At 45.9% G+C, this 21,073-nt stretch overlaps 2 protein-coding genes across 3 annotated transcripts in view; one reads left to right on the top strand and one right to left on the bottom strand.

Moving 5' to 3' along the window:
• Positions 1-21,073, bottom strand: part of LOC121289715 (ankyrin repeat domain-containing protein 2-like) — a 68,293-nt gene that overhangs the window by 19,999 nt on the left and 27,221 nt on the right. The window contains exon 2 of the mRNA XM_041209348.1: positions 7,073-7,177. Within this exon, the coding sequence (XP_041065282.1) occupies positions 7,073-7,159 (87 nt within the window). The 5' untranslated portion in view covers positions 7,160-7,177. The remainder of the gene's footprint in view (positions 1-7,072; positions 7,178-21,073) is intronic.
• The window catches only part of LOC121289714 (zinc finger protein 2 homolog), a 67,111-nt gene continuing 66,528 nt past the window's right edge, over positions 20,491-21,073 (top strand). Inside the window, exon 1 of one of the 2 annotated variants that reach the window (XM_041209345.1) lies at positions 20,491-20,567. The gene's annotated coding sequence lies outside the window, so the exon portion shown is untranslated. The remainder of the gene's footprint in view (positions 20,568-21,073) is intronic. The other variant, XM_041209346.1, reaches the window with a different exon arrangement.

The following is a 21,073-nucleotide window of genomic DNA, read 5'->3' as shown; positions in this document are numbered from 1 at the left end:
TTTTACTCTGTATGTAACCCCATGCTTTACTTGCCCTGGAGGTGTTTGATGGGGAAAGTGTAGAGGGAGCTTTACTCTGTATCTAAACCTGTGCTGTACCTGCCCTGGGACTGTTTGATGGAACAGTGCAGAGAAAGCTTCACTATCTAAACATGTACTGTACCTGCACTGGGAGAGTTTGATGGGGACAGTGTAGACATAGCTTTATTTTGTATCTAGCCCCATGGTGTGCCTGCCCCGGGAGTGTTTGATGGGGAAAATGCGGAGGAGGCTTAACTTCATATCTAGCCCAGTGTTGTACCTGTGCAGGGAGCGTTTGATAGGACTGTGTTATAGGGAGCTTTATTCTGTATCTAATTATGTGCTGTATTTAAAATAAAAGCAAAATACTGCAGCAGTTGAAATAAAAACAGAAAATAATGCAAAAAATTAGCAGGTCTGTTAGCATCTGTGGAAAGAGAAACAGAGTTAATGTTTCGAGTGGTGGAGCGGACGAAGAGAACGAGAGAGAAAGAGAGAAATAGCATTGAAGGGAAATCAGAAGGAAGAGAGGGAGTAGAAAAGAATCCTGAGAACGTTTGATGGTACAGTAAAGAGGAAGATTTACTCTGTATCTAACCCCGTTCTGTACCTGCCCTGGGAGTGTTTGTTGAGGACAGTGTAGAGGGTGCTTAATTCTGTATCCACCCCTGTGCTGTACCTGTGCTAGGAGTGTTTGATGGCAACTGTGTAGAGGGAGATTTAATCTGTATCTAACCTCGTTCTGTATCTGCCATGGGAATGTTTGATGGAGACAGTGTAGAGGGAGCTTTGCTCTGTATCTAACCCCATGCTGTAGCTGTCCTGGGAGTGTTTGATGGGGACAGTGTAGAGGGAGCTTTATTCTGTATCTAACCCCGTGCTGTATCTGCCGTGGGAGTGTTTGATGGGGACAGTGCAGAGGGAGATTTACTCTGTATCTAACCCCGTGCTGTACCTGCCCTGGGAGTGTTTGATGGGGACAGTGTAGAGAGAGCGTTACTCTATATCTAACCCCATGCTGTACCGCTCCTGGGAGTGTTTGATGGGGACAGTGTAGAGGGAGCTTTATTCTGTATCTAACCCCGTGCTGTATCTGCCGTGGGAGTGTTTGATGGGGACTGTGCAGAGGGAGATTTACTCTGTATCTAACTCCATGCTGTACCTGTCCTGGGAGTGTTTGATGAGGACAGTGGAGAGGGAGCTTTACTCTGTATCTAACCCCGTGCTGTACCTGTCCTGGGAGTGTTTAGTGGGACAGTAAAGAGGGAGCTTTACTCTGTATCTAACGCCGTGCTGTACCAGTCTTGGGAATGTTTGATGGGGAGTGTATAGGGGAAGCTTTACTCTGTATCTAACCCCGTGCTGTGCCTGTCCTGGGAGTGTTTGATGGGGACAGTGTAGATGGAGCTTTACTCTGTATCTAACCCCGTGCTGTACCTGTCCTGGGAGTGTTTGATGGGGACGGTGTAGAGGGAGCTTTACTCTGTGTCTAACCCTGTGCTGTGCCTGTCCTGGGAGTGTTTGATGGGGACAGTGTAGAGGGAGCTTTACTCTGTATCCACCCCTGTGCTCTACCTGCCCTGTGAGTGTTTGATGGGACACTGTAGCGAGAGCTTTATTTAGCATCTAGCCCCATGGTGTGCCTGCCTGGGAGTGTTTGATGTGGAAAATGCAGAGTAGGCTTAACTTCATATCTAACCCAGTTTTGTACCTACACAGGGAGCATTTGATGGGACTGTGTTAGAGGGAGCTTTACTCTGTATCTAATTTTGTGCTGTATTTAAAATAAAAGCAAAATACTGCGGAGGTTGGAAATCTGAAATAAAAACAGAAAGTAATGCAAAAAATTAGCAGGTCTGTTAGCATCTGTGGAGAGAGAAACAGAGTTAATGTTTCGAGTGGTGGAGGGGACGAATAGAGCAAGAGGGAAAGAGAGAAATAGCATTGAAGGAAAATCAGAAGGAAGAAAGGAAGGAGAAAAGAATCTTGAGAACGTTTGATGGTACAGTAAAGAGGGAGATTTACTCTGTATCTAACCCCGTGCTGTACCTGTCCTGGGAGTGTTTGATGGGGACAGTGTAGAGGGAGCTATACTCTGTATCTAATCCTGTGCTGTACCTGCCCTGGGAATGTTTGATGGAACAGTGTAGAGGGAGCTTTACTTTCTTTACTTTGTATCCACACCTGTGCTGTACCTGCCCTGTGAGTGTTTGAAGGGACAGTGTAGGGGGAGCTTCATTCCATACCTAACCCTGTGTGCTGTATGTGCACTGGGAGTTTTTGACGGGACTGTGTAGGGGAATCTTTACTCTGTATCTAACCCCGTGCTGTATCTGCCCTGGGAGTGTTTGATGAGGACAGTGTAGAGGGAGCTTTACTCTGTATCTAACCCCATGCTGTATTCCTCTGGCAGTGTTTGATGGAACAGTGTAGAGGGAGCTTTACTCTGTATCTAACCCCCTGCTGTATTCCTCTGGCAGTGTTTGATGGAACAGTGTAGAGGGAGCTTTACTCTGCTTCTAACCCTGTGCTGTACCTGCGCAGGGAGTGTTTGATGGGACTGTGTTAGAGAGAGCTTTACTCTGTACCTAACTATGTGCTGTACTTAAAATAAAAGCAAAATACTGCGGATGCTGGAACTCTGAAATAATAACGGAAAATAATGCAAAAAATTAGCAGGTCTATTAGCATCTGTGGAGAGAGAAACAGAGTTAATGTTTCAAATGGTGGACATGATGAAGAGAGCAAAAGTTAAAGAGAGAAATCACAAGGAAGGGAAATCAGAAGAAAGAGAGGAAGGAGAAAAGAATCTTGAGAATGTTTGATGGGACAGTAAAGAGGGAGATTTACTCTGTATCTAACCCTGTGCTGTGTCTGCCCTGGAAGTGTTTGATGGGACAGTAAAGAGGGAGATTTACTCTGTATCTAACCCCATGCTGTTCCTGGCCTGGGCGTGTTCGATCGGTATAGTGTAGAGGGAACGTTCCTCTGTATCCAAACCCATCCTGTACCTATCCTGGGGACGATGTAGAGGGAGTTTTACTGTGTATCTAACCCTGTGCTGTATCTGTCCTGGGAGCATGTGATGGGCACAGTGTAGAGGGAGCTTTACTCTGTATCTAACCTTGTGCTGTATCTGTCCTGGGAGCATGTGATGGGGCCAGTGCAGAGGAAGCTTTACTCTGTAATCGCCCCCTTGCTGAAATGCACTCATATTTAACACCACAGCCAAGAAACAAAGTATCTCTGACACTGACATTGATGATAGAATAGTGGGAGTAGACAGGATAGCTCTGTCATAGCTGAGCATTCCTGCTTCTGGGAAACAGTTCAGCACAGCACAGTCTCATGCTGACTGGCTAAATAAATGTGTCTTTGGACATATAGGTTATCAGGAGGCTGTTGTGTAAGCTGAGATTTCCAGTAGTAATCCATCAGTGCCAACCCCCACTGCCCTCACCATGTGCTGGAATCAAATCTGTTTTTGACATGTCACACTCTGTGATTCGTAATACATGCCAAAATACAAAACCCTTACAAGCTCTCCGTCTAGTTCTGGCATCAGCCCAGTTTCATTCCATTAACTGAAGGGATAAGGTTTCACTCTCTTAGGAAACTGTTTTGTTTTATTCCCTTGTTGAGGAAAATGGAGGTTGGCCCAACCCTTTTGAACTGAGATGAGGAGTGCTTTCTTCACTCAGAGGATTGTGAAGCTTTGGAATTCTCTATCCCAGAGAGCTGTGGATGCTTAGTTGTTGAGTAGATTCAAGACTGAAATCGGTAGATTTTTGGGCACTATGGGAATTATGAGACCGAATGGAAAAGTGCAGCTCAGGTAGAAGATCAACCATTTGGCCCACTCCTGCTCCTCTTTCTTATATGCCTTTGTAAGTCATGATAATTAAAGTGGGAGGTGACAGTGCTGGGGCAATAGGACACTTGGTCATTTCAGACGTCCAGTGTCAGCACCCTAGTATTAGCCAAAGTGACCGTGGAGCTGTCAGATTGTCATTAAAAACCCCAATTGGTTCACTAAAGTCCTTCATGGAAGGAAACCTGCTTTACTCTGTCCTTATCCAGTCTGTGACTTTTTGTGAGTCCCTCACCAATGTGATTGACTCTTAATTGCCCTCTGAAGTGACCTAGCAAGCCACTCATTTATACCAAACCTGTTGATGAAGATGCCCACTGGGAAACCAGGGCATGGTAAGAAATATCGGTGGCGTCCACATCCAGAGATTTATTTTTTTATTATTATTAATAATAATAATAATAAAAACAAAAAACTGTGGATGCTGGAAATCCAAAACAAAAACAGAATTACCTGGAAAAACTCAGCAGGTCTGGCAGCATTGGCGGAGAAGAAAAGAATTGACATTTCGAGTCCTCATGACCCTTCAACAAAACTAGGTGAATCCAAGGAGAGGGGTGAAATATAAGCTGGTTTAAGGTGGGAGGGGGAGAGAAGTGGAGGGGGGTGTGGTTGTAGAGACAAGCAAGCAGTGATAGGAGCAGATAATCAAAAGATGTCACAGACAAAAGAACACAGAGGTGTTGAAGTTGGTGATATTATCTAAACGAATGTGCTAATTAAGAATGGATGGTAGGGCACTCAAGGTATAGCTCTAGTGGGGGTGGGGGGGCATAAAAGATTTAAAAATAATGGAAGTAGGTGGAAAAAGAAAAATCTATATAACAAACAAATGGAAGGGGGAAGAAACAGAAAGGGGGTGGGGATGGAGGAGGGAGCTCAAGACCTAAAGTTGTTGAATTCAATATTCAGTCCGGAAGGCTGTAAAGTGCCTAGTTGGAAGATGAGGTGTTGTTCCTCCAGTTTGCGTTGGGCTTCACTGGAACAATGCAGCAAGCCAAGAACAGACATGTGGGCAAGAGAGCAGGGTGGAGTGTTAAAATGGCAAGCGACAGGGAGGTTTGGGTCATTCTTGCGGACAGACCGCAGGTGTTCTGCAAAGCGGTCGCCCAGTTTATGTTTGGTCTCTCCAATGTAGAGGAGACCGCATTGGGAGCAACGAATGCAGTAGACTAAGTTGGGGGAAATGTAAGTGAAATGCTGCTTCACTTGAAAGGAGTGTTTGGGCCCTTGGACGGTGAGGAGAGAGGAAGTGAAGGGGCAGGTGTTACATCTTTTGCGTGGGTATGGGGTGGTGCCATAGGTGGAGGTTGAGGAGTAGGGGTTGATGGAGGAGTGGACCAGGGTGTCCCGGAGGGAACGATCCCTATGGAATGCCGCCGGGGGGGGTGAAGGGAAGATGTGTTTGGTGGTGGCATCATGCTGGAGTTGGCGGAAATGGCGGAGGATGATCCTTTGAATGCAGAGGCTGGTGGGGTGATAAGTGAGGACAAGGGGGACCCTATCATGTTTCTGGGAGGGAGGAGAAGGCGTGAGGGCGGATGCGCGGGAGATGGGCTGGACATGGTTGAGGGTCCTGTCAACGACCGTAGGTGGAAAACCTCGGTTAAGAAAGAAGGAGGACATGTCAGAGGAACTGTTTTTGAAGGTAGCATCATCAGAACAGATGCGACGGAGGCGAAGGAACTAAGAGAATGGGATGGAGTCCTTACAGGAAGCGGGGTGTGAGGAGCTGTAGTCAAGGTAGCTGTGGGAATCGGTGGGCTTGTAATGGATATTGGTGGACAGTCTATCACCAGAGATTGAGACAGAGAGGTCAAGGAAGGGGAGGGAAGTGTCAGAGATGGACCACGTGAAAATGATGGAGGGGTGGAGATTGGAAGCAAAATTAATAAATTTTTCCAAGTCCCGACGAGAGCATGAAGCAGCACTGAAGTAATCATCGATGTACTGGAGAAAGAGCTGTGGAAAGGGGCCAGAGTAGGACTGGAACAAGGAATGTTCCACATACCCCATAAAGAGACAGGCATAGCTGGGGCCCAAGCGGGTTTTTTTTAATCCTGGGCTCCCAGCGGTGTGGCAAGGTGAAGTGAAGGATGAATTCTCATTGCTCTGCCCCAGCTAGTTGCCTTGACCCCAAGCTCAGAAGAGGATCACTTTTCCATTGTCTACACCACTCACTCTAAAAGTGATTAGATTGAATTGTTTAGCGCAGTAGGAGGCCATATGGCCCATCTTAGGAGTGATTTAGACGAAGGAACAGTGAATCTGCTTAAGAACCTTGGAGATTAGAAGTGTTTTGTGCTTTCAGTTCAAACTAGGTGTAAATTCAAGTCTCATAGAGGGAAAGTCTGGCGTGTGACACTGTGCAGCACTCGGCCCCCTTCACCAATGGATGATTCCAGATCTGAACACAACAGCAGGTGCAAATGTTATTGGCATTGAAATAAATACAAAGGTCACTAAATAAATCTGCATCTTAAAACAGCTGTTGTATAAAGCTGCTGCACATTTAAAGCAACATACCTACTGATTTGTGTAGAAGGGATGTTGCTGTGACCTGATTGCCGTTTCCAAGGTGACTGGTCGATCTCCTGTGATATTTCATATTAGGGGTTATCAGTGATATTGGGAGATGTGTTGGGCATAGTGAGTGAGCACTGTTTTCCTATGGTGTCTACTTCAATTGTATAGGTTCGTTCATTGTTCGTTTCTGGCAATATAGTCCTGAACTGTGAGGATACTGTGTTATGTGATCCAATGCAATATGCAATATTGTCACATGACACACTGTAGCAATAGTCATAACATGACTGCAGCGATACTGCAACCATGACTCAATGCAGCAATACTGTCACGTGACACACCAGCAATACTGCATCACATGACTCACTCCAGCAATACTGTCACATGACACACACTAGCGCTATTTTGTATCACATGACTCACTGTAGTGATGTGTCACATGACTTACACTATGACAACTGTAACAATATTTTATATCACATGACTCACGCTAGTGTGATACTGTATCACATGACACACTATTGTGATAATGTATCAAATGACTCAGTGCTGTGATACTCTATCACACAACCCAATCTGTTGACTTTGTTCAATAACGTTCACATTTCAGAGACGGTTTAATGTGCCTCAGTGGTGGGGCGAAGTGACAATTACCTTTACTGCCTGAAATTTGCTGCTTTTAGCTGGCTCCCTGTATTTCTCTTTTTCCAGATCCACTGCGACCTTCACTCTGATTGTCATCTTGTCACACTGGGATTTCTGCAAAAATGGGGGAAGAAACAAGCATTTCATTTTTTTGCATTTTATTGGGACATGGCAATCTTTCCTTTATGGAGCTTTTAAATTTAGGAATCCTTCCTCTCTCTGTGGTGACTCTTTTCTGTGTCAACCAGGGAATATAACAGATGAGCTGATCATTTATCATGTTACCATTTGTGGGATCTTGCTGTGCACAAATTGACTGCAGTGTCTGCCGACATCACAACACTTCAATAAAGTACTTCATTGGCTACAAAACACTTTGAGATGTCAGGTGATTGTGAAATATGCTATATAAACTCAAGTTTTCTTTTCTTGATTGGCTCAATATTAATCTTTGACTATTTTAAAGCATGAATATAACAAGTTTAGGATCTCATTTTAGAAGCACACTGTGGAATATAATGCAAACATTTTCGGCAGGGGGGAAATTAAACCTCCAGGCTGTTCATACCAAATCCTTTAGTCCTCTATTTTAAGATTCAAATGTTTAACCCCTTGCTATGGAAGAAAGGTTTATATTTATACAATGCTTTTTACAGTCTTAGAACATTCCAAAGTGCTTTATGCACAGTTAAATAGTTCCTCAAGTGTAGTCACTGTTGTAATGCTGAAACACAGCAGCCAATTTATGAACAGCAAGATCCCACATACAGCAATGTGATAAAGACCAGCTAGTCTATTTTTCTACACACCTTGCTTGAGGGATAAATATTAGCCAGGACACCAGGAAGAACTTTTCTGTTTTTCCTCGAGTTAGTAACACTGGATCTTTTACATCCACCTGGAGAGGGCAGACAGAGCCTCAGTTTAACATCGCACCTGAAAGGCAGCACCCCCTCAGCACGGCACTGGTAGGGTCAGCCTGAATTTTGTGCTCAAGTCTCTGGAGTGGGACTTGAACCCACAGCCTTCTGACTTAGAGGCAAGAGTGCTACCCAGTGAACCACAGCTGTCTTCAAAATAGTGGACAGTGGAACTTGATAGATCTACCAACACTGCATAGATTCCAGGCCTATCAACCATGGAGTGGAACTGTCTGTACATATAAACTTCTGCTATCTCACAGCACACATAGTGAGTAATTATCTTAAATATTACAAACATCTAAGATCATAAAACACTCTGCAGTGGATCTGACTGGCCCGAAAGATCAGCACCCCTCAATCTCCACCGCATCAAATATCTTTCCAATTCTCCTTCAATGCCCCCTCACTCTCCATCTCCCAAAATCATCTGTCCTGTACACTCCCCACCCTCTGTGAAATACAGTAAGATCTGGAACTGTCTGGGCTCTTTTTCTCTACCAAATCTGGTTCTGGAGTTGCTGCCAATTTCAGACATAATTTGGAATTCACGTTTTTGACTCCTTCTAGGACATTTAAAGATTAGCTAATATCACCAACCTCCGAGTCTTCTCTTCTGGACTTAAGTAGATGGTAACTGGACTTTGATTAACTCAGAGGACAGGGTTGGGGTGGGGGTGTGGGGGCGGTGCTGGTTTCTCCTGCTGACTCCTGCAATAACCTTGGCAGAAGAGCTAGAATGGGGGGGCAACAGTGTTAATAGTCTTTTCCCAGAGTATCTCCACAACCCATTGGCTTAAGTTAGGAGGCCATCAATCAGAATTTCACTCCCTAGACATGGTACTAATTATCGAATATTCACGTCCTCCCTTGATTGATTAAGAACTATTTTAGACGTGTTGCTGAAACTGCACATTGTGCCTGTACTGGCTTTTTGAAAGAATTATCCAATAAATGCCACTCGCCTGCTTTTTCCCTATCCCCCTGCAAATTCTTTCCTTTCCAAATTTATCCAAATTTCTGAAGTTTTGTATTTGTAGGCAATAATAAATACCTGCGGCTCCGCTCTCTCCAAGTTTTCCTTTAATTCCACCTTGTTGATTAGAGAGCTGATTTCCACATCCGCATCCATGCCTGATCCTTTCCACGTGGCAAAACAGGGAGAACTGAAACTTCCCTGTGCTCTGTGCAGGGAACAGGCTCTTGTACTACAAGAAGACAAAGAGTCTCCCAAGAGTTTTATAACTGCTGACTGGTTGGACTGTGAGCACAGGGAGGGGAGTGGGTGGGAGGTGGGGACTTGCCTGGCAGTCACGCCGATCGACAGGTGGGCCCTGAAAATGCACACGCACCCAGGCTGGCTCTGGGCACTGCTGGTCCGGTTGGATTGGGTTGGGTTGGTTTGGGGTGGAGGTGGGTGCGTGGGGGTGCAGTTGCCTTGGCACAACTTTGGAAACCAGCCCTGGCATGCAGGGAATGCAATGACTTTGAGGTCATCGAATAAGCTCATTGCCATAGCGAAGTAGTACGGTTATGGAATAAAATGAGACACATAATGAGTGCTTGTAAATCATGGAGGGGATTTGAGCTCAGGGGGGAAGATGACACCAAGGCAGAAGTATGTGAAGGGCGCATGATTGATATTTGGTGATCTGAATAGAGGAAGAATGTGGAGATTATCATCTAATTTGTGATGCTCATGTTCTGTAACTGAACCAAAACAAAACTCTACTTCACAGCTGTAGGCTCCAAACAGAGAAACGTCCATAAGCTTCTTTTTTTCAGTCTCTCACAGGATATAAGTGTCGCTGGCTAGACCAGCAAATATTGCCCATCCCCAATTGCCCTTGAGAAGGTGGTGGTGCGCCCCAGGAAAATACTTGACTGCCTTAAGAAAATGGCAAGGAATCTCACAGAGATTTTCCTGAAATTTCTGGACGCGAAAGTCGAGTTGGAGTTGGATTTGCTGGAGAAGGGGAAAGAGGCGGAGGAGCTGGATGAGCCTCCGGTGGAGTTCCCTCATTTCACCTCATTCTCCTACTGTTATACCACTGCTCTCCATATGTTGTAGGTATTAGGGAGTGCTATTAGGGAGGGAGTTCCAGGATTTTGATCCAGTGACAGTGAAGGAACGGCGATATGGTTTCAAGTTAGGATGGTGCCTGGCTTGAAGGGGAACTTGAGCTGGTGGAGTTCCCACGTTCCTGCTGCCCTTTTCCTTCTAGGTAGTAGAGGTTGTGGGTTTGAAAGATGCTGTCGAAGGAGCCTTGGTGAGTTCCTGCAGTGCATCTTGTAGGTGGCACATACTGCTTTCCCAGAGATGTAAGGGAAATGGGCCTTGAGCCAAGAGAAGACGAAATTAGAAAGAGTAACTGAAACTTACCCAAAGTGGTGAATTTCAAAGAGGGTGTAACAGTAGGAGAATGAGCTGAAATGAGGGGAACTCCAGCAGAGGCTCATCCAGCTCCTCCACCTCTTCTCCCTCCTCCGGCAAATCCACCTCCCACTCCAGCTCCAACTCTACTTCCATCTCCAGAAATTTCAGGAAAATCTCTGTGAAATTCATCCCCAGTTCCCTAAGACAATCAAGTATTTCTAGGCATCATGATCACCCAGTTAGGGCTAACCAAACCCTGCCCCACCATTATTGACCATTGTCCTCTTCCCTCGGGCACAGAGAAGGTCAAACCAGGCTTTGGGGAGAGAAAAGAACCAGAAAAGTGAATTTATTTGTATGCCAGCGGGACAGCAATACGTTCCAATGATATTCTTGCGTTACAGTATGCAGCAATTACAAGGAAAGCGGCATGAAATTCTCAGATAGAATTTGCATTTCTATAGCACCTTTTGTAGGACGTCCCAATTACAGCCACCAAAGCGCTTTCAAAAGTTTAGTCATTATTGTGATGGAGGAAACTGCAGCAGCCAATTTGCACACACGAACTCCTTAAAACAGCAACGTGATGGGGTCAAAAATAGTCTGGTTTTGTGTTGTCGGGCTGAGGAATAAATATTGGACCAGACAGTGGGGAGAACTCCCCTGCGCTTCTTCTAAATAGTGGTCATGGGTTATTTTACATCTACCTGAGAAGGCATTCAGGGATAAAAACAAAAAACTGCGGATGCTGGAAATCCAAAACAAAAACAGAATTACCTGGAAAAACTCAGCAGGTCTGGCAGCATCGGCGGAGAAGAAAAGAGTTGACATTTCGAGTCCTCATGACCCTTCGACAGAACTAGGTGAATCCAAGGAAGGGGTGAAATATAAGCTGGTTTAAGGTGGGGGGGGGGGTAGAGAAGTGGAGGGGGTGATGTGGTTGTAGGGACAAGCAAGCAGTGATAGAAGCAGATCATCAAAAGATGTCACAGACAAAAGAACAAAAGAACATAGAGGTGTTGAAGTTGGTGATATTATCTAAACGAATGTGCTAATTAAGAATGGATGGTAGGGCACTCAAGGTACAGCTCTAGTGGGGGTGGGGGGGCATAAAAGATTTAAAAATATTTAAAAATAATGGAAATAGGTGGGAAAAGAAAAATCTATATAATTTATTGGAAAAAACAAAAGGAAGGGGGAAGAAACAGAAAGGGGGTGGGGATGGAGTTGGGGGTTCAAGACCTAAAGTTGTTGAATTCAATATTCAGTCCGGAAGGCTGTAAAGTTCCTAGTCGGAGGATGAGGTGTCATTCCTCCAGTTTGCGTTGGGCTTCACTGGAACAATGCAGCAAGCCAAGAACAGACTTGTGGGCAAGAGAGCAGGGTGGAGTGTTAAAATGGCAAGCGACAGGGAGGTTTGGGTCATTCTTGTGGACAGACCGCAGGTGTTCTGCAAAGCGGTCGCCCAGTTTACGTTTGGTCTCTCCAAAGTGGAGGAGACCGCATTGGGAGCAACGAATACAGTAGACTAAGTTGGGGGAAATGCAAGTGAAATGCTGCTTCACTTGAAAGGAGTGTTTGGGCCCTTGGACGGTGAGGAGAGAGGAAGTGAAGGGGCAGGTGTTACATCTTTTGCGTGGGGAGGTGCCATAGGTGGGGGTTGAGGAGTAGGGGTTGATGGAGGAGTGGACCAGGGTGTCCCGGAGGGAATGATCCCTACGGAATGCTGACGGGGGATGAAGGGAAGATGTGTTTGGTGGTGGCATCATGCTGGAGTTGGCGGAAATGACGGAGGATGATCCTTTGAATGCAGAGGCTGATGGGGTGATAAGTGAGGACAAGGGGGACCCTATCATGTTTCTGGGAGGGAGGAGAAGGCGTGAGGGTGGATGCGCGGGAGATGGGCCAGACACGGTTGAGGGCCCTGTCAACGACCGTGGGCGGAAAACCTCGGTTAAGGAAGAAGGAGGACATGTCAGAGGAACTGTTTTTGAAGGTAGCATCATCGGAACAGATACGACGGAGGCGAAGGAACTGAGAGAATGGAATGGAGTCCTTACAGGAAGTGTCGTGTGAGGAGCTGTAGTCGAGGTAGCTGTGGGAGTCGGAAGACTTGGAAAAATTTATTAATTTTGCTTCCAATCTCCACCCCTCCATCATTTTCACGTGGTCCATTTCTGACACTTCCCTTCCCTTCCTTGACCTCTCTGTCTCAATCTCTGGCGATAGACTGTCCACTAATATCCATTACAAGCCTACCGACTCCCACAGCTACCTCGACTACAGCTCCTCACACCCCGATTCCTGTAAGGACTCCATCCCATTCTCTTAGTTTCTTCGTCTCCGTCGCATCTGTTCCGATGATACTACCTTCAAAAACAGTTTCTCTGACATGTCCTCCTTCTTCCTTAACTGAGGTTTTCCACCCACGGTCGTTGACAGGGCCCTCAACCGTGTCCGGCCCATCTCCCGCGCATCCGCCCTCACGCCTTCTCCTCCATCCCAGAAACATGATAGGGTCCCCCTTGTCCTTACTTATCACCCCACCAGCCTCCGCATTCAAAGGAGCATCCTCCGCCATTTCCGCCAACTCCAGCATGATGCCACCACCAAACACATCTTCCCTTCACCCCCCCCGTCGGCATTCCGTAGGGATTGTTCTGTCCAGGACACCCTGGTCCACTCCTCCATCACCCCCTACTCCTCAACCCCCACCTATGGCACCTCCCCATGCCCACGCAAAAGATGTAACACCTGCCCCTTCACTTCCTCTCTCCTCACTGTCCAAGGGCCCAAACACTCCTTTCAAGTGAAGCAGCATTTCACTTGCATTTCCCCCAACTTAGTCTATTGTATTCATTGCTCCCAATGTGGTCTCCTCTACATTGGAGAGACCAAACGTAAACTGGGTGACCTGCGGTCTGTCCACAAGAATGACCCAAACCTCCCTGTCGCTTTCCATTTTAACACTCCACCCTGCTCTCTTGCCCACATGTCTGTCCTTGTCTTGCTGCATTGTTCCAGTGAAGCCCAACGCAAAGTGGATGAACAGCACCTCATCTTCCGACTAGGCACTTTACAGCCTTCCGGACTGAATATTGAATTCAACAACTTTAGGTCTTGAACTCCCTCCTCCATCCCCACCCCCTTTCTGTTTCTTCCCCCTTCCTTTTGTTTTTTCCAATAAATTATATAGATTTTTCTTTTCCCACCTATTTCCATTATTTTTAAATATTTTTAAATCTTTTATGCTCCTCCCACCCCCACTGGAGCTATACCTTAAGTGCCCTACCATCCATTCTTAATTAGCACATTCGTTTAGATAATATCACCAACTTCAACACCTATGTGTTCTTTTGTCTGTGACATCTTTTGATGATCTGCTTCTATCACTGCTTGCTTGTCCCTACAACCACACCACCCCCCTCCACTTCTCTCCCCCCCATCCCCCCACCTTAAACCAGCTTATATTTCACCCCTTCCTTGGATTCACCTAGTTCTGTTGAAGGGTCATGAGGACTCGAAACGTCAACTCTTTTCTTCTCCGCCGATGCTGCCAGACCTGCTGATTTTTTCCAGGTAATTCTGTTTTTGTAAGGCATTCAGGGGCTTGGTTTAACTTCTCATTCGTAAGACGGCATATTCAACAATGCAGCATTCCCTCTGTATTTGCACTGGGAGTGTGTCAGCCCGGATTACGCCTCAGCTGCGAATTCCACATCTTCACAGCTCTCTATGGACAAGAGTTCCTCTTGCTCTTCATTCTCAGAGAATCACAGAATTGTTACAGCGCAGGAGGAGGGCCATTCAGCCTGTTATGTCTGCACCGGCTCTCTGAATGAGCAATTCACCTAGCCCCATTCCCCTGCCTTCTCCCTGTTGTAAATCTCTCACATTTAATCTATCAATATCACCTCAGTTGATTTATATATTGTCTCGAATTTAATATTTTCTTCCTTGTATTCAAATCCCTCCATGGCCCTGCCTCTCCCTATCTCTAACTGCCCCCAGCCCTACAACCCTCTGAGACCTCTGCGTTCCTCCAAACCTGGCTTCTTGCACATCCTCAACTTTAATCGCTCCACCATCGGTGGCCGTGCTTTCAACTGCTGAGGCTCTAAGTTCTGGAATTCCCTCCCTAAGCCCCTCCACCTCTCACTCTTCCTTTAAGATGCTCCTTAAAACCTACCTCTGTGCTAACATCTCATGTGGTTTGGGTCAAATTTTGATTATTGCCTGTTTCTGGGACATTTGACTATGTTTAAAGGAACTATATAAATAATGATGACCAGGCATCATGGTTTTGCTGGGTCAGTCCTGATTTTTCATTTAGTATCCCGACAATTTCCTAAAAATGGTTCAAATGTCACGGTTTTCACCTTTCCCCTTTTTTGTCATATATAAACTGGGCCAGGAGTGCGAGAGCTATGGAGAAGATCTATGTGAAATTTTGTCCTTCTTCCAGTAAACACCCATCACATTGCATTGTATTGCATCGCAAGCAGCAGACCTATATTCCTCCCGCATCACCTCCTTGACATCTCCAAGTGAGTGGTCACTACCTTTTTTGTGCCAATGGCTCTATTGCTGATGATGCCTTTTAAATGATCCACAGAATAGCGTTGCCAATTCTGGCTGGATATATTCCAGAGGCTGCCATCAAATGACATCTTCAACTACCCCTCCCCCAGACTCCTGCCATTGCTCATCCAACATGTTAATCATCGTGGGACCCCACCTTCCCATGGCTTTTGATGTATCCCAGCTCTGACTTTTGAAATTCTGGCCAACCCTAAAGTAAATGCAAGCTCGTACTGTTGTTGTACTGATGGCCCTTCAATTGTTTTGAATATAATTTATTCATAGTCATAGTTTTACAGCACGGAAAGAGACCATTTGGCCCATCGTGTCTGTGCCAGTCATCAAACCCCTATCTACTCTAATCACATTTTCCAGCACTTGGCCTGTAGCCCTATATGCTATGGCATTTCAAGTGTTCATCTAAGTATTTCTTAAATGGTGTGAGGGTTCCTGCCTCTACCACCCTTTCAGGCAGTGAGTTCCAGATACCCCCACCCTCCGGATCTTTCCTCAAATCCCCTCTAAACCTCCTGCCCTTTACCTTAAATATATTGACCCCTCCACTAAGGGGAAAAGTTTCTTTCTCTCTACCCTATCTATGCCCCTTATTATTTTGTGCACCTCGATCAGGTCCCCCCTCAGTCTTCTCTGTTTTAAGGAAAACAACACCAGCCTATCTAGTCTCTCTTCATAGCTGAAATGCTCCAGCCCAGGCAACATTTTGGTGAATCTCCTTTGCACCCTCTCTAGTGCAATCACATCCTCCATAAAGTGTAGTGACCAAAACTGCACACAGTACTCCAGATGTGGCCTAGTTAATGTTTATACAGCTCCAATATAATCTCCCTACTCTTGTATTCAATGCCTTGACTAATAAAGGCAAGTATCCCGTATGCCATTCTTAACCACCTACATGTCCTGCTGCCTTCAGGGATCTATGGACAGGTACATCAAGGTCCCTCTGATCCTCTATACTTCCTAGGGTCCTACCATTCATTATGTATTCCTTTGCTGCATTAGTCCTCCCAAAATGCATCACATCACAATTTTTAGGACTAAATTCCATTTGCCACTGTTCTGCCCATCTTACCAGCCCATCTATATTGTCCTGTAGTCTAAGGCTTTCCTCCTCGCTATTTACCACAGCACCAATTTTCATGACATCTGCGAACTTACTGATCATGCCTCTTACATTCATTTCTAGATCATTAATGTACACTACAAACAGCGAGGGACTCAGCACCGAATCCTACTGAATGCCATTGGACACAGGCTTCCAATCATAAAAACAATATTCGACTATCATCCTCTGCCTCGTGCCACTCAGCCAATTTTGCATCCAATTTGCAAATTGCCTTGGACCCCATGGGTTCTTATCTTCTTGACCAGTCTCCCATGAGAGACCTTGTCAAAAGCCTTACTGAAGTCCATATAGACTACATCAACTACACTACCCTCGTCTACATACCAAGTCATCTCCTTGAAAAATTCAATCAAATTAGACATGATCTCCCCTGACAAAGCCATGTTGACTATCCTTGATTAATCCCTGCCTCTCCAAGTGGAGATTAATTCTGTCCCTCAGAATTTTTTCCAGAACTTTCCCTACCACTGATATTAGACTCATTGGCCTATAGTTCCATGGTTTATCCCTACCGCCCTTCTTAAATAATGGTGCCACATTAGCTGTCCTCCAGCCCTCTGGCACCTCTCCTGTGGTCAGAACTGATTGTAAAGTTAATGTCAGGGCCCCTGCAATCTCCTCCGTTTGCCTCCCACAGCAGCCCGGTATACGTCTCATCTGGGCCTGGGATTTATCCACTTTTAAGCCTACTAAAACCGCTAATACCTCCTCCCTCTCAATGCTAATTTGTTCAAGTATATCACAGTCCCTCTCCCTGATTTCTATACCTACATCAGCCTTCCCTATAGTGAACATAAATGCAAAGTGCTCATTTAAAACCTCAGGTATGTCTTCTGGCTCCTCACACAGATTGCTACTTTGGTCCCTAATGGGCCCTACTCTTTCCCTGGTTATCCTCTTACCCCTAATATAAGTATAAAACGCCTTTGGATGTTCCTTTATTTTACCCACCAGTGTTTTTTCTTGCCCTCTCTTTGCTCTCCTAGTTTCTGTTTTAAGTAAACCCCTGCACTTTCTATACTCCTCTAGGGCTTCCGCTGTTTTGAGCCCTTGGTATATACCATAAGCTTCCCTTTTTTTTCCTTATCCAATCCTGTATATTCCTCGACATTCAGGGTTCTCTGGACTTGTTGGTCCCACACTTCACCTTCACGGGAACATGTTGGCCCTGCACTCTCACTATTTCCTTTTTGAATGACTCCCACTGGTCTGATGTAGACTTTCCTACAAGTAGCTGCTCTTAGTCCACTTTGGCCAGGTCCTGTCTTATCATATTGAAATCAGCCTTCCCCCAATTCAGGACCTTTATTTCCTGTCCATTGTTGTCCTTTTCCATAACCACTTTAAATATTACTGCATTATGGTCACTATCACAGAAATGCTCCCCTACTGACACTTCTGCCACTTGCCTGGCTTCGTTCCCTAAAATTAGGTCCAGCAGTGCCACCGCTCTTGTAGGACTTTCTACGTGCTGACTTAAAAAGTTCTCCTGGATATATTTTAAGAATTCAGCCCCCTCTAAGCCTTTCACACTTTGTCTATCCCAGTTAATATTGGGGAAGTTGAAATCCCCATTTCATACCCTATTATTTTTACACTTCTCTGAGATTTGCCGACATATCTGCCCTTCTATCTCTCCCTGACTGTTTGGAAGCATATAGTACACTCCCAGCACTGTGATTGTCCCCCTTTTGTTTTTAAGTTCTACCCATATGGCCTCATTTGAGGAATCTTCTAAGATATCATCCCTCCTTACTGCAGTAATTGACTCCTTGATCAAAATTGCGACCGCACCTCCTCTTTTACACCCCCTCTTCCTGACTCGCCTGAAGATTCTATACCCTGGAATATTGAGCTGACAGTCCTGTCCCTCTGTCAACCATGTCTCCGTGATAGCAATGATATCATATCCCCATGTGTTAATCAACGCCCTCAACTCATCTGCCTTACTTGCATGTCTCCTTGCATTAAAGTAAATGCCATCCAGCCTTGTAATACTCCCTTGTGCCTTAACTTGACTATATATGCTCTGCCTTCCAAATTGACTTGGTTTTTCTTGTATACTTGTCTGTATCATCCCCTTCTATGCCTCCACTCTGTATCACACTTCCCTGCCAAATTAGTTTAAACCCTCACCAACAGCACTAGCAAACCCTCCCCCACCAACTCTGCAAGGGTGTTAGTCCCGTTCCAGTTCTGGTGCAACCCATCCAACTTATACAAGTCCTTCCCCAGAAACAGACCCAATGATCCAGGAATATCATGCCCTCCCTCCTGCACCAACTCTTCAGCCACACATTCATCTGCTCCATCTGCCTATTCCTATACTTACTAGCACGTGGCACAGTAATCCAGAGATTACAATCTTTGAGGTCCTGCTTTTCAATCTGCTACCTAGCTCCCTAACTTCTTGTTGCAGGATCTCATCACTCTTTCTACCTATGTCATTGGTACCAATGTAAACCACGATTTCTGACTGTTTGCCCACCCCTTCAGAATGCCCTGCAGCCATTCAGGGAGACGACACACGATCCTGGAGTCATTTCTGCGGCCGCAGAAACACCTGTCTGTACCCCTCACTATTGAGTCTCTTTCCACTATTGCCCCTCCTCTCTTTCTCCTCCCCGCTCGTGCAGCTGGGCTTTGGATGTGCTCTCCAGAGGAACCGTCACACTCACTGTTTTCCAACACAGAAAAACTGTTCTTGAGTGAGATGCGCTCTGCAGCTTTCCTGACTACCTGCCTACCTCCCTTCTTCTGACTGGTAGTCATCCATTCCTTCTCTGACTGCACTTCCTTGAGCTGCAGGGTGACCACGTAACTCGCGGATGTACTGCCGACACTCGATATGGACATTGACCCTCCGGCTTTTATTAAGAAACTCCGCTGGCACCGTTCACCGCCAGTCTCGCTCTGCTCCGCACCCGCTGCTGCTCCAACTGCAACAGAAACTGTAGGGCATGTGTAACATTAAGTATATATCATAAAATGCACAAATACATTATAAATAATGCATCAACACCAGTTTGGACCTTGTCCTCCCATGGTGGTTGACAGGGCCCTCAACCGTGTCCAGCCCATCTCCCATGCATCCACCATCACACGTTCCTCTCCCTCCCAGAACCATGATAGGGTCCCCCTTGTCTTCACTTATCACCCCACCAGCCTCTGCATTCAAAGGATCATCCTCCGCCATTTCCGCCAATTCCAGCATGATGCCACCACCAAACACATCTTCCCTTCACGCCCCTGGCGGCATTCTGCAGGGATCGTTCCCTCCGGGACACCCTGGTCCACTCCTCCATTACCCCGTAACCTCAACCCCCTCCCATGGCACCTTCCCATGCAACCACAGAAGGTGCAACACCTGCCCCTTTACTTCCCCTCTCCTCACCATCCAAGGGCCCAAACACTCCTTTCAAGTGAAGCAGCATTTCACTTGCACTTCCCTCAATTTAGTCTACTGCATTCGCTGCTCCCAATGCGGTTTCCTCTACATTGGAGAGACCGAACACAGACTGGGTGACCGCTTTGCAGAACACCTTCGGTCTGTCCGCAAGCATGACCCACACTTCCCTGTCACTTGCCATTTCAACACACCACCCTGCTCTCATGCCCACATGTCTGTCCTTGGCCTGCTGCATTGTTCCAGTGAAACTCAACGCAAACTGGAGAAACAGCACCTCATCTTCTGACTAGGCACTTTTCAGCCTTCCGGACTGAATATTGAGTTCAACAACTTTAGATCATGAACTGTCTCCTCGATCCCCACCCCCTTTCCGATCCCCCTTTTTTCCAATAATTTATATAGATTTTTCTTTTCCACCTATTTCCATTATTTTTAAATGTATTTCCATTTATAGTTTTATCTCTACCTTTTAGCCTATTTCGATCCCTTCCCCCCACCCCCACTAGGGCTATCTGTACCTTGCTCGTCCTGCTTTCTACCCTTAATGTCAGCTATTAGCACATTTCTTAGCTAACGTCACCACCATCAACACCTCTTTGTCTTTTGTCTATGACATCTTTTGGCTATCTCCACCTATCACTGGCCCTCTATCCAGCTCTACCTGTCCCACCCCCCTTAAACCAGCTTATATTCCACCTCCCTTCAATTTTACTTAGTTCTGCTGAAGAGTCACACGGACTCGAAACGTTAACTGTGTTCCTCTCCGCAGATGCTGTCAGACCTGCTGAGTTTTTCCAGGTATTTTTATTTTTGTTTTTATTTTGGGCCTTTGTGCAGGGTGGGCTGTGTCTATGATGTCGATTCCACATGTAAGTGTGTAGGGTTAAATGTACATGACATTGTTCCAACAGGAGCAGCTGCAGCGTGGCCCTCCAGGCCGAGAGGGGGCGCTGTGGGCGGAAGTCACCGGTCGCCGCCGCTCCTGCCTCTTCGCTGTCGTTGTTCCTCATGATGGCGGCGCCCTGAGCTTCGCGGATGCGGCTGCTGCTCTTCGCGGAATCGCCTTTAACAGGGTGGGCAAAATGAGCAAATTTTTTTTTAAAATTCCAAATAACAAAAAAAATAAAACTTTAAAGGGGGGGAATCTTCAACTGCGGGGCAACCCCCCCCCCCCCCAAATTTATAAATGCTGGGAGGGAGGGGCGAAGACAAAGTATCAATTCTGCAGAGAATAGTAACAACTTCCTGTATCTGGGAGACAAGGGAATCCTGAGAAAAATTTACCCCTTTGCAATGATTTATTTGCAGATAGAACTGTGTTTGCAAATTGATTGCAACTTTTATTTCTTGGCCAGTTTAATCCGGCTGTTGCATTCCCTTGTTGTTGCTGTCCTGTATGTCTCCAAAACAACTCCTTATTTGAGTATGACAATGGTACAACATGTTGAACTATTCGGGTGATTTTTTTTCTCTTTTAAGTTGCTGCTTTTATTATTATTTTAGGGTCTGCTTTTAAGACTGCTTTTATTTGGATAGGTTACAGAAAAGGGAAAGTGTATTCTCCCCCCACCTCCCCCCC

This window comes from Carcharodon carcharias, chromosome 17 (genome assembly GCF_017639515.1).
Source record: "Carcharodon carcharias isolate sCarCar2 chromosome 17, sCarCar2.pri, whole genome shotgun sequence".
NCBI classification, from domain to species: domain Eukaryota; kingdom Metazoa; phylum Chordata; class Chondrichthyes; order Lamniformes; family Lamnidae; genus Carcharodon; species Carcharodon carcharias.
Note: the sequence above shows the minus strand (reverse complement) of the source record. Positions and strands in the feature narration are given on the sequence as shown.